General features: G+C 50.2%; 1 protein-coding gene across 4 annotated transcripts in view; it reads left to right on the top strand.

The window, feature by feature from the left end:
* CLU (clusterin) overlaps positions 1-6,192 on the top strand; it is a 29,576-nt gene extending 23,384 nt beyond the window's left edge. For all 4 annotated transcript variants that reach the window (XM_060102603.1, XM_060102604.1, XM_060102605.1 and 1 more), the window contains 5 exons: positions 300-711; positions 1,764-1,868; positions 4,570-4,799; positions 5,521-5,690; positions 5,942-6,192. In XM_060102603.1, coding sequence (XP_059958586.1) covers positions 300-711; positions 1,764-1,868; positions 4,570-4,799; positions 5,521-5,690; positions 5,942-5,951 — 927 coding nt within the window. In that variant the 3' untranslated portion in view covers positions 5,952-6,192. The remainder of the gene's footprint in view (positions 1-299; positions 712-1,763; positions 1,869-4,569; positions 4,800-5,520; positions 5,691-5,941) is intronic.
* The last annotated feature ends 7,735 nt before the right edge of the window (positions 6,193-13,927 follow it).

Genomic DNA, 13,927 nt, shown 5'->3' with positions numbered 1-13,927 from the left:
GGCCCTTGGCTGAGCAGCCTTGGGGATCACCAGTGGCCAAAGAGGACGGCAGACTAGTCTCATGTGACGGGCCCTGTGACTCTCTCAGCCTCGCAGGTCTTCCTAAACTCTTCCCCTCGGGGTCAGTAGAATGGAAAGGCACTGACCTGGACAGTTCAGAGATGGGGAGCCCGTCCCAGCCTGGCCTTCTGCCACCTGCTGTGACTCTGAGTTGCCCCGGGTGCAGGCAGGAGGGGCTGGGCCTGGCCCATCTTGACAAGGCGGAAGCACCCCTGACTGTCCCCTGTCTCCTGTCACAGATCGAGGAGTTCCTGAACCAGAGCTCCCCCTTCTACTTGTGGATCAACGGTGACCGCATTGACTCCCTGCTGGAGAATGACCGGCAGCAGGGCCACGTGATGGACGCCATGGAGGACAGCTTCAGCCGTGCATCCAGCATCATGGACGAGCTCTTCCAGGACCGGTTCTTTCCCCGGAAGTTCCAGGACACTCAGTACTACTCGCCCTTCGGCTCGTTCCCAAGGGGATCGCTCTTCTTCAATCCCAAGTCCCGCTTCGCCCGGAATGTCATGCCTTTCCCCTTGATGGAACCCCTGAACTTCCATGACGTGTTTCAGCCCTTCTTTGACATGATCCACCAGGCCCAGCAGGCCATGGATGCCCACATGCATAGAATTCCCTACCATTTCCCGATGGCAGAATTCCCAGGAGGTTAGAAGGATGGGATGGGAACTCACAGTTCATTGAGATGCTAACCTGTTAGATGCTCAGAACTGTGGCCGGGGCTTGGCGTGTGTCATCTGAATTCCACCCCCAGAAACCTGGGGAGGGTGCTCTCATCCTGGTTTGATGGGGAGAAAAGTATGACAGGATGGTAAAGGAGAAGGTCCAAGGGTTCGCAGCTGATAAACTGGGAGCCGGTCAAATCTAGCCCTGCAGGATTCGGAATCTGTTCTTTCAGTGTACCAAGCCCCTTCTAGCAACTGGAGGACATGACATTGACTATTTCCTCTAGAGAACTAGACCCCTTTGTCTTGGAAACTCAGGTGGCTTTATGTGGATGCCATGCATATATTGGCGACAAATTATATAATCAGCTCATGGTACAGTTAAGAAAGCTGTTTGTGGCTGTAACCTTAGGGTCTGGCAGAGAATGGGCACACAATGAATATATTTTGAATGAAGGAACTCTAACATGGACACGAGAAGCCAAAACTTTCAGAAGGGATTTCCTTCATTGAACCAATAGATACTCGTTGGCCACCCCCATCTCCTAAATGCTACAGTTTAACTGGCACTGGGCTGTGGCTTGAAACGGATTGGAAACACAGGAGGGTATTGACTTGAACAAGGAGTTTACTGCATATCCATAAAGGGGGGCTCCCTGTGTTATAAGGAGGTTCTAAGGTGGATCCTATTCCTGCCTTCAAGGTGCTTGCTGTCTGGCCTGGGGAGAGAAATGAGCCAGACAGAATGCAGAGCAGAACGGGTTATGATGCCAAAGAGAAGTACGAGCAGGCAGGAGATGTGCCAGCAGGTGGGGATGGTGGGGGAGGGGGCCGAACCCAGCTCAGGGGGCCCTGGTGGTCCCGCTGCAGGGAGCCCCAATCCGAGCCTGTGTCTGCAGGCAAACAACCAGAGTCCAACCTGCTCTGCCCGCAGAACCATGTCAAAGGGCCAGACAGTAGTGTGGAAGGGCTCTGGGAGATCGCGGTGGTCCATCTCTGTGTCGCTCTGTCTGACTTTCCCTTGTGTGTTTCCAGAAAACAGCAGTGACCGCACCGTGTGCAAGGAAATCCGCCACAACTCCACGGGATGCCTGAAGATGAAGGACCAGTGTGAAAAGTGCCAGGAGATCTTGTCCATGGGTGAGTCGGGGGGGCCCCGTGGTCTCTTGTGTCCTCGGGTCTCCATCACCTCACTAGGGCGGCTTTTATGGGCTCAGACGGATGGGAGTTCAAATGCCAGTTCTGCTGCCTTCCAGCTGTGACTCTGGGTGGGGGAGTCCTTTGCCTGGCTCTGCTTGGGTCCCCATCTGGGGTCGCGGGTTAAGATGAGGGGCTGTCCCTGAAGTCAGGAGACAGAATACAAGGTGCTTATCACAGGATCCAGCTCACGGTTAGCAGGCCGACGGTGGCAGGAGCTGCCGTGCTTTTCCAAAGAGCTGCCATCCTTTGACTTCCCCCGGTTTGTCTGTTCCCAAGGGCCAAACCTGGTACACGTCCTCACGTTTTGCTGCAGACAGTGAGAGTTTAGGCAGTGTGGATTCTGTTAAACAAACTCTTCCCATGTGTGTGTTACTAAACACCCTTGTAAGCACTTTTAAAACATTTACTCTTTTCCCTGGAATAACCGGGGTGGCTACAGTTCTCATCCCTGGCTTACAGAGCAGGGAACTCAGTCAGAGAAGGTTGGTGACCTGCCCAAGATTACACGACGCCCTGGGGGCGTTTGTGACGTGTGTTCCCAACCAGTCCTGCTGTGTTCTCTACCCTGAACACGTGGGTCTCTCCTAGTGGTACCCTAGCTTCCCGGCAACTTTACCTTTGGTAGGTTGGTCCCTGAGGCAGAGGAAATACCTCCCTTCCGCTGTTTCCTTCGGTTTTATCAGGGGGGCTAAATTCTTCTTACTTGGAAATAGCACCTATAAAAGCCGCGAAACGTTTCCTGGCCCACAACAGTCTATGCTCGGAAAAAGTTCATTGTTTCCCTTGTACCGAGCGGATCGATCTTACGGCTTTGCTCTTAATACTTTTTGGGTATTAAGGCCTTCAGAGTCTAGTTAAGTATTCCTAGTCTCATTGCTGTGATTTTAGAAGCTACTGCAAATGAAATACAAGTGCTGTAAGAGGCTGATCTATGAAGAAGCGAGAGGTGAGTACACAACCTCCTGGGTTTATCCCATAAAATACCGTGATTAGAAGAGTGTAAATCACACCGTGAGAAAGTCACGTTAGGGCCAGAAGAAGAGACCTACAGATCCCCAAGCTCAGATGGGTGCCCCTGGCCCTGATCTTAATGTTCACTGATCACAGCTTCCTGAAACAGTGGTTTTCTTTTCTACATTGAGGAAGACTTATGACATCTTATCTAAGGTGCTTGCAGCCATTTGAGCATGTGCTACCCGGGACCTCCAGACTGGAATTTCACAACTTTGATACTACTGGCGTTTTAGACCAGATCCTTCTTTGTGGCGGGCTGTCCTGTGCACTGTGGGATGTTTAGCAGCATCCCTGGCCTCTACCCACTGGAGGCCAGTAGCCTCCCACCCTCACCCCAGTTGTGACACCAAAAAGGTTTTCAGACCTTGTCAAACATCCCTGGGGACAGCACCGTCCCAGGTGAGAGCCACTGCTCTAGACTGCTACCCAGTTCTCCATGACTGTCCTTATTTTCAATGATTCCCTGGTAAGAAGAGTTACGTTTCGTCATTATATATCTTTTTCAACCCAGTTTATTGTTAATAATCCTATGTCTTGCCCCACCTGACATTTATTTTAGTAGAAATCATTACAGCCACCATGGTGAAGTGTGCAAAGAACTCCCCCTTTCCCCTGACTTGCTTGGGTTTGATGTGCTCTTTTGGGGATATTTTTCAAAAATCAAGGGAGAGAAAAACAGTAGTTTTGAGAGAGAGAGAGAGTGGGTAGTTTCCAGCTCTTATCCACCTGACAACCTGCAGTGGGCACTTGGTGACCAAAAGCAATGAACTTCCCTGCTCTCTGGTGAGCTTGGCGACCAGCCATGGTGGGCAGGTGGGCAAGCCCGGATGCCCAACCCCAGGCTACTGTGCTCTGTGGCCCGAGGGTCCTGACCGACTCTTCTGCTACCCAGGCTCTTGGGGCCAGAATTTCCAACTCTATAGATATAGGCAAGCTTGGAGAATTTTCCAGAACCATAGACTCAGAGTAGGAAGAGCCCAAGTTGAGGAGTTAAAGCCCAGGGTTCAACATCCTGCCCTCGCAAATCGTTCATCCTATGACTTTAGGCAAATGATTTACGGCTCTGGTCCTCAGTTTCATTATTGATAATACTTAACGTCAGAATACATCTGACTATTAGAGATCACGGCTATCCAGAGCGCTTGGTGGTGCCTGGTACATAGCAGGTACCATGCAAATGGCAGCTACAAGTAACATCCACCGTTTCCTGAAATGACTAATGGAGGGAGGAGGGCAGTGAGGTCTGAGAACGTGGAGCCCTGAGGTCCATGCTTCTTGAGGTGTGGGCAGTGCCCCTCATTGCTGGTCCCCAAGGAGGCAGGGTCTTGCACCCAAAGAGAAATCAGTGATGTCACTGAGACAGTTTAGTCCAGCTGACATTGTCTCCCAGAGCCAGACTTTCTCAATGAAGGCTGCGCGTGCTGACTTACATTCCGGGCGAGCTGTCTGTTTTGTCTTGGGCTGCTAGCGAACGCTTGGTGGACTGGAGCTTGGAGTAGCTCTGCCTTAGCTCTGCCTTAGGTCCTGGCTGCGTGAACTGGTTGCCATTTGTTTTCATCCCTTTTTAGCTCTTCCTTCACGTTTCTGTCGTTTGTCTTTTTTTTTTTTTTTTTTTATCTCCGGGCAGACTGTTCAGCCAACGACTCCTCTCAGCTGCAGCTTCGCCAGCAGCTGAACATATCCCTGCAGCTGGCGGAGAAGTTCAGCAAGCTTTATGACCAGCTGCTCCAGTCCTACCAGCAGAAGATGCTGAACACGTCCTCGCTGCTGAAGCAGCTGAACGAGCAGTTCACCTGGGTGTCCCAGCTGGCCAACCTCACGCACAGTGACAGCCAGCACTATCTCCAGGTTTCCACGGTGAGTCTATCCTGGCCACACGCTGAAGCTGGGCTCAAGGTGTTGTCTGGAGCTCATGTGATCCTGCCCCAGGGCTGAAATAGGGTGAAGACATTCAAGAGGGCTTGTCTGCTTTTCACTGAGCATTTGTCCTATGGCAGGAAACAAAAACCTCAGGTCCAGTGGTGCGTGGAAACCTCATCACTCAGCGACGTGGAATGTCATGAACCCATTTTACAGATGAGGAAACTGAGAGGTTCAACAGCTTACCCAGGTCTCCTATCTGGAGGGTGATCACCTGGGTGTGTGTTTGAACCTGTCTGCCCGGCTGCAGAGCTAGTGCTCTTTCTGGGGAGCTGCCTTGCTGCCCTGTCCTGCCTAGGATGGCTCATGAATTGGCCCATCGTTCTCCTCCAGCGATAAGAAGCTTCCCTCTAGCGCTGGGAACCTTTTCTTTTTCTTTCCCTGATTCCTCTTCTACCACTGCGTGGCCAGTGGCTCCTCAAAGGAAACATGTTTTACTCGGTGGGGCTCCCCCGGGTTGGTCCTTCGTGAATGATATTTACACCCACAAACGAGGGTCTCTGCATTAGGGCATTTCTGTTCACCAAGTTGTATAGATGTCGAGGTCAGTAAAAAGCAAAGGGGTCCACTGATCTGAATTAAGCCTGACTTCAGGTGCCAAATGAGTCCGTGTTGATTGACTGTTCTTTCCGCCCTCTCCTGACTTCTCTCCTTTTAGGTGAATTCCCACAGTTCCGACCCCAGCGTTCCCTCCGGCCTCACTAAGGTGGTCGTGCAGCTCTTTGATTCCTACCCCTTCCCTGTGATGGTCCCACAAGAAGTCTCCAATCCTAAGTTTATGGAGACCGTGGCAGAGAAAGCGCTACAGCAATACCGCCAGAAGAGCCGGTGAGTGTGCGAGCCTCACCTGTGGTCCCTCTGGGCCCAGCAGGTCCCTGGGGACTGAGAAAAGGGCAGAGGACCTGGCCTGGGAATTGCTGCTCCGGCAGCCACAGCGCAGGCAGGAAGCCACGAAGTTACTGGGAATTTTCTCCTTCCTTTGGAGGATGTTTCTTCTGGGTTGATAAGAATTGGAGTGTTGGCTGCTGCCTCTCCATGAATATCAGGCCTCAACTTCCCCTCCCCGCCTTCTTTTTCAGGGAGGAGTGAGACGTGAACGTTGCTTTTCCAAGTATGGGGGTGTCTGCGTCCAGCTGCCCCCGCCATGAGCCACAGTCCCCTCTAGAGAGCTCTGCACGTCCGTCCCCAGCTGATCAGGCCCTGGGCTCGAGGCCCTCCTGACCGCACCCAGCTTCTCCCTCTGGATTTGCACTGTAATGCCTGCATTTGCTGATCACGGGAAGAACTTCCCCGCGTACCACTAACTCAATAAACCGCCTTGTAATCTGAATGCTCTGCTGTGTCCTCTTTATGCTATTTTTGTTTGGGTTTGTTTTTTTTTTTTAAATCTCCCACACACCTTCATTTGGGTGTGGAAGAAAAAAGGAGAAAAGAAAAAGCAATGGCTAAGATGGTATATTCTCATAGAGTTGAGAATAAAAGGAGTGGGACAGTGAGGTTGACCCAGTTCAAAGACTTCTTGCTTTTAGGAAGAGAGATGTTCCCTATAGCCAGCTAAAAATACGGTTCTGAAAACTGAATCTTTTCCATTCCATTATAAAGCAGATACATATTCTGATGGGGGGGGGGGTGATACCCTGAAGGAATACATTGAAAATTAGCGTGCAGAACGGGTAAAAATAAGGCATACCAGTTATTTCCATACATAATTGATATTTTCCTTATGGAAAAAGTAGTCCCCCCCAAAACAAAACGAGGTAATTTTCTTTTAGTTGTAAGAGCCTAGAATCCCTGAGGCACCTTCTTGACTGTGGCATTGATTGGCCACTGTTTGTCTATACAACCTTTATATCTTTCCCTCAACCCCAGGAATTTCTCCTCTGCCTGGGTTTCTCGTGATGACTATTCACCCCTCACTCTGAAACGTAGCTGGCCTGCAGGACCCTACGTTGCCAGCAGGTGGCAGTGACTCACCGCGGTACTTCACATTAAGAAGCCTCTCCATTTATGAATCTTCTCTACAGAATTCTGTTCATCAAATACACTTCAAATGGAAATAAAAGCCAACTGGATGCATCCCAGGTTTGTAGCAAAGGCCACATGTAAATTAAAAGCTTAAAATATTCTTAGTTTACCATTCCTTGTTTCTCCTTTCTAAGTTATCAGCAACCCTGCCACACAAGCAACAAACTCCATGGCTTAGTATATGTCCACAGAAGCTAGTACTTTAGTATTGCTATCAAGGAAGTTCAGAGTAAAGTCAGGGTGATTCACTTAAAGATATACCATAACCTTAATTAGGGTTATGGTTCAGAAGGCATTTGCTAAAATGACCATAATTGTAAATTATATATTACATAATTGTCACAGCTTATGTTTCAAAAATTATTTTCTGTTTTCCATTATGTTGCTGGATGCTGGCAGTCATGACCCCAAGTTGTTGCTTCTTTTTTACACAACCTCCTTTAAACTCTCCTAGACCTGCCCCTTAAAATTCAGAGGCTAAAGCTGACTCGGTTTCACTGGGACCCCCTTTCCCCCCCCTTCCTTCTTTGCAGAGTGGCCTGGTTTGAGGGTCCGTGGACGTCCCTCCATCCCCAACAGAAGTTCCAGCCTGAGGCCCCAGAAAGTCCGAGGCAGGAAATGAGATGTTGGTTTCTGGCTTCTAGGATCCTTGCAGCAGAATGGGAGCAGGGCTTGATCTTCTGAGAAGAGAGGGCTTGTCCCCTGCCTGGCAAGGGGAGTGGTACAAATCCACTGTCAGCCTCTACGTTGACACTTGACAGCCTTCTGCCAGAAAATTGTAATTATATATCATCTCTGATGAGGTGCAATGACCCCAGAGTTGTGCCGTGTGCAGCTTGGGCAACTGTAACCAGCAGCCCTGGGCCAACCACAGTGCTCTAACGCCTGGGCCAATTGCTTTTGTGTAATCCCATCGGGTCCCTGCAGTTCCCCTCAGGGCAGGGGTTATTTCCCCCCTGCACAGCACAAAGGCTTCCAGGAGTAGCCTTCATTAGAGAAATGCCCTGTGACAGTGAGGCCTAGAGGGGAGAAGACCCCCACCCCAGTTCCTTGTGGCCCACAGAGACTACAGGCGGGGACCCCGGCTTGCAGCCCTGCACTGTGAAGGGGTGGGGAATAGGGGAGCCGTGGGAGCCCGGAAGCCCCGCCAGAGTGCGCCAAGCAGAGCTCGCCACCTAGTGGTGAGGGTGGGCTTGACAGGGGCCACTTGGCTAGGGCTTCCCTTCCCCCAAAGGCCTCCAATTAGTCTCCTTTAGGCATCACCTCCCCTGGGGTTACAAGGTCACAGAGTCACAGTTGACGGGATTGGAGGCAAATGCTCACCACGGAAGAGAAACTTTGTCCCACCCCAAGGGCGCGGGAGGCTTAGACTGCTGGCAGGGGCCTAAGGAGGACACAAGCACCAAGTTCAAGGCTGGCCCAAGGACACCGTCCACTTGTCTAGGAGGAGAAGAGACCACTCGGTAGTAGCAGCCGGGTCAACAGACCAAGCAAGACCCCGCCTCACCTCAGAGGAGCTTGCCCAGTAGCGAGGACACCGGGGTCCAGCGTGGGACCACGCCCCCTCCCTGCTCTGCTCAGAACGGGAGGAGGGCAGCCTGTGTGCCCCTCACCTCCTCCACCCCTCCTCCCTTGATGCGGGAGGCAAAGAGTTTTGCTTTGGATGGGAGGGTGACGTTCCATAGAAAACTTTGGGTCGTTTTAGTAAGCGTGACCTTTTCAGGAAGAGAAAATCCAATCGGCATGAGCTTAAGTGATGGGAACAGCGGTCAGAGTGAATCAAACTGTTTCACGTTTGTGCCTCCAAAGCAATCGAAACTCCACCATAAACAGATTCCCGGAGTCGCATCCACAGCTGAGCATGAGGTGCAGACAGGAAGTGGATGGGGGAGAGGTCACTGGGAGTGCGGGTGTAGACATAATAAGGACCATGTATCTGCAGTCATGCAGAATTGGGATCAAACCCAGGTCTGATTCTGGGGTCCATGGGGCCCTCGCTGTCCAGGCTCCCACCTTAGGATCCTCTCTAGATCCAGCATGTGCCCGGGATTTTCTCGCTGTGACAGGATAGCTTGGCAAACCCAGGAAGTATGAAATGGATCTAAAGAGAGCTTGAGAGGGACTCGGGTCTGCAGAATTTATTAATAGAACTGATGATTACCAAATCAGTCAATATGATAGCAAGTGAATGCCAGGCCAAGTGGAACAATTTAGGAGGTTAATAATGAACTCTCTGTTTGCCTCTGGGATATCTCAACCCCTCGGTCAGAATCCTCCCGGAGGATGACACTGCACAGGTTGGGGTGGGGTGACGGCCGTTGGTCCAGCGCCTCCCGCCCTGCACCCACCACTCTGAGGCCTCGGTCAACAGTTGCCTCCAGCCAGGTCAAGTCCACTCCGAGGTTGGGGAAGGGGACTCACTCAGGCTAGGAGAGGGAATGGAGACAGTCAGCACTTTACTTGCCCTCATCTGTTTGTTGCCTCCAGCACCAAAGGAGTAAAGATAGCGACCTTCAGCTGGGACCAGACTTCTCCTACAACCTCCGCTTGATATCCAGACCCTTTGGAGACCAATTCAATAAAAACGAGCACCTGACCCAGGCTGACCGCCACACAGGCACATCACGGCGGTGTGGGTGACGGGTGGACCACTTACTCCAGCCTCACATCCATAAAGAGGCTTTTGCCCTCTTTAGGAAGGGCTTCGTGCACAGGTATAAAATCACAGAGATGCACTCACAGCACCGAAGGAAGGCGTTCATTCCCCAGATTCAAGCCTGCGACCCCTCCCCAGCCCACCTGCCCAGAGTGCACAAGGTATCATTCTTTTTTTTTTAATTAAAAAAAAAATTTTTTTTTGGCCGTGCCCTGCGTCATGGGGGTATCTTAGTTCCCTGACCAAGGATGGAACCCCTGCCCCCTGCAGTGGCATCTCGGAGTCTTAACCCCTGGACAGACCTCCAGGGAAGTCCCAAGGTATCATTTTTTAAAAGAGCAATTATCTGGAGCCTAGTGTAACATTCTCTCACTCTGTGTGTGTAAAAACATCCATTTGTGGATGTCAAAACTTAAAACAAACCACAATTTTGATAACTCTTTTTGGGAACTTTCTAGAAATGTCTGGGCCGCTCTTGACCCTGCCACATGGGGAAGGAAACTCAGGATAGAAACGAAGATAAGCCAGGCTTGGGTATTTAGTGCAGCTTCACTCAGACACTGCCTTGTGTTTTTTCCCCCTTCGTTCACGGGTTCCTCACGGAACTATTTTTCGTAGTTATCCTTCGTAGCTGTTTTTCCAGCTTCCACTGCCCCATCCTTGGAATAACTCCTGCCTTGGCCTCATTTTAGTGACTGGAGACCTATAGGTAAGATCTTCCTAGTAGCGGACCCAGAGACACCCCTTCTAACTGTGAAACCTACCTTTGTGGAGAGATCTCTTCCCTCTCGGCACTGCCCCTCCTCCAGGGCGTCCCTGGGGTTTGCTCCCTTCTCTGAGGCTTTCCTGGTCGCTTTAGAGTTTGGGACTAGCCAGCTTCATGCCTGTAGGTCAGAGGGGGACGCTTTGCCCCGCCTGCGCCCGCACCTCGAAGGATCCCGACAGCTGCCACCAGGGGGCGGCATGAATCCCTGTTCCGGGGCTGACAGCGGATGCAGACCTTGAGAGAAGGACCAGAGTTGCGCTCTGGCTCCGCTGATGGCTGGGCTTCGCTGCCCTCTCTCCCTCCAGTCAGGTGACCCACCCACCTCCCCGTATCTGTCCTCTGGGCCCAACCCCTGCTGGTGGCCAAGTTGACTCTGCAGATTTGGGGTTATCCCCATGCAGACGCCTACAATTGAAGTGAGGGGGCATCTGGCTTGGCTTTTAAATGTCCCACATCTTGGGAGGCTTTCTGAGCGGTGGTGCATCCTTCTGGGACCCTCAGAGCTCACCCGGAGCCCTCCCGTTCTCAGCGGTGAATTTGTGGGGTGCTGGGGCCAGGCGGCCGCCCTGAGGGGAGGAGATGTCCAGAGTTCACTCACTCTGCTTGATGAGATTTATACAGTTCCTTCTAGCTGGTGACCGCTCACCCCAAATTCAACTCTGAGAGCCGCTCACGGCCCAACAGCTCTGATGCTGTACTATGGTTTAGTTTCACACTGGCCCAGGGGGACCGCCTTCCTCATCCTTCCAGCCGATTCCTTAGCTGACGCCGGCGATCACTGTTCGCTGTTAGAAGTACAGGCTCTGAGCCTCAGCACCCACAATTTTTCTAGTCCTCTGAGATGAAGAGAGTGTGTGCCACTGGGGCTCATGCTACCTGAGGCTTGGACCTGAGGGCATTGCTGGGAGATACGAGAAGCCAGTCAGTGGGAACCTGGACCAGCAGTGGCCAGGAGGAGGCGAGGCAGGAGAGAAAAGTGGATCTGGATTTGCAATGCCTTCAGAAGCCCGATTTATGGCTTCAGTACACAGTGGGTATCAAAAGGACTCTGCAAGGAGAATTTTTTTGGGGGGAGGATGACCTTCAGGCATCAAAAGATCTCAACTCAAAGGAAGAGTAAATTATATTCATCAAAAGCCTGATCCAGAAAGGGAACCCGGGTTCTCTGGTAATTAGAACGTCTATTTCCAGAACATTCTTTGGCCTCAGCATTCCAGGAACTGAAGTTTTACTGAACCTCAGGGTTTGGGACTTAAGCCATTGCACCGTGTGTTCCTTAATGTCTGTACTTCTCCCCCTGGGGTAGATGTGAGGTGCCATAAAAGCACACAACAAACATGGCACTCCTGCCTTGGGCGGAAATGTCGTTTAAAGATTTGGAAAATAGAACATTACTCAAAAGTTTAAAACACAATTACATAATGAAATAGAATGCAAAATTCATAGATTTTAAAAATTAAATTCCAGCTACTGAAAATATAGGGCTTCAGGATGTACTTTGGTTTACTGGCACTGCCTTTCCTAACTTGCTATGTGACATTGGACAAGTATCCTCACCTCTCTGAGCCTCTGTTTCCTCATCTGTAGAACATGCGAGTGACTCGGACTCCGTCATTTCCCAAGCCTCAGGATTTAGCCTGCCATGCTTTTGTTTGTATTAACTTCACCAATCCATCTCTTTCCTTATGTATCAGTCAGGGTCCTCCAGAGAAATAGAACCAACGTGTAGGTTTGTGTCAGACTGATTTCAAGGAGTTGGCTCAAGCCTGAAATCTGTAGGGCAGACGCACAGGCTGGAAACTCAGCCAGGAGCTCTTGAGACAGAACTTATTCTCCCAGAAACCTCAAGTTTTTGTTTTTAAGGCCTTTCAGTTGATTGCATGAGGCCCACGTACATTTTTTTTTTTTTTTTTTTTTTTTGTGGTACGCGGGCCTATCACTGCTGTGGCCTCTCCCATTGCGGAGCACAGGCTCCGGACGCGCAGGCTCAGCGGCCATGGCTCACGGGCCCAGCCGCTCCGCAGCATGTGGGATCTTCCCGGACCGGGGCACGAACCCGTGTCCCCTGCATCGGCAGGCGGACTCTCAACCACTGCGCCACCAGGGAAGCCCCCACGTACATTTTTGAGGGTAATTTCCTTTAGTTAAAGTCAACTCATGGTAGATGTTAAGTGTATCCACAAAATACCTCTTTCAGAACAACACCTAAGTCGGTGTTTGATGAAACAGTTCAGACTGTAGCCCAGTAAGCTGACACGTACCTACTGCCCACACCTGGTGGCGGTGAGTGGGGCTGGTTTCATGGGTGCCTGGCCTGTGCAGTGCTCAGAAGGACCCATGCTTGTTTCAATGCTCTGCTATCACCCTCCTGAAATTCTCTTTTTTTTAGTTGAAGTATTGTTGCCCTCGTGAAATTCTTAATTGCTTTGTGCTGGGCCCTGTGAATTACACAGCTGGTCCTGCTGAAGCGGTAGTTCTTACCCTGGAGGCCGTGGACTTAGGTCTTGAGCCAGCCTCTCTGGGGAAGTTGAGTCCAAGTGGACTGGCCAGGTCTCTGTGGCTGTACCATTTCCCTGACACTTCATTACACACTCCCTGGTATTGCTATTTAACGTCCTATGCACATTAGTCTTGTTTCCCTGAATTTGAATATAAATTTCTTTACTTTTATTGGGGTAAAAATATATATAACATAAAATGTACCATTTAAACCATTTTTCAGTGTACAGTTCAGTGGCATTAAGTACATTCACTTTATGGTGAAACCATCACTGCCATCCATCCCCGGAATTTTTCATCTTCCCCAACTGAAACCCTGTACCAGTTAAACACTATTTTCCTACTCTCCCTTCCTCCCAGCCCCTGGCACCCACTGTTCTACCTTCTGTCTCTGTGAATCTGACTACTGTGGGCACCTCATGTAATTGGAATTGTACAGCATTTGTCTTTGGGGGACTGTCTTATTTCACATAGCAGAATATTCTCAAGGCTCATTAATTGTAGCATATATCAAAGTTTCCTTCCTTCTTAAGGCTGAGTAATAGTCCATTGTATGTATATTCCACAGTTTATTTATGCAGTCGTCCATCAGTGGACATTTGGGTTGCCTCTACGTTTTGGCAACTGTGAATAATGCTGCTATGGACATGGGTGTGCAAATATCTGTTTTGAGTCCCTGCTTCCAGTTCTTCTGGGTATGTGCCCAGAAGTGGAATTGCTGGATCATGTGGTAATTCTATGTTTAGCTTTCTGAGGAACTTCCATACCGTTTTCCACGGCAGCTGCACCATTTCATTACATTTCCACCCGCAATGCACAAGGATTCCAATTGCTCCATGTGCTCGACAGCACTTGTTATTTTCTGTTGTTATTATTGTTTTGATAATAGTGATCCTAATGGGTGTAAAGTGATATCTCATGGGGATCATTTTCATTTCCCTAGTGAGTAGTGATGTGGAGCATCTTTTCATGTGCTTACTGATCATTTGTGTATCTTCTTTGGAGAAATATGTATTCAAGTCCTTTGTCCATTTTTTTAAAGGAATTTTGCCTTTTTATTTTATTTTATTTATTTATTTATGGCTGTGTTGGGTCTTCGTTTCTGTGCGAGGGCTTTCT

This window comes from Mesoplodon densirostris, chromosome 6 (assembly GCF_025265405.1).
Source record: "Mesoplodon densirostris isolate mMesDen1 chromosome 6, mMesDen1 primary haplotype, whole genome shotgun sequence".
Lineage (NCBI taxonomy): Eukaryota > Metazoa > Chordata > Mammalia > Artiodactyla > Ziphiidae > Mesoplodon > Mesoplodon densirostris.
Note: the sequence above shows the minus strand (reverse complement) of the source record. Positions and strands in the feature narration are given on the sequence as shown.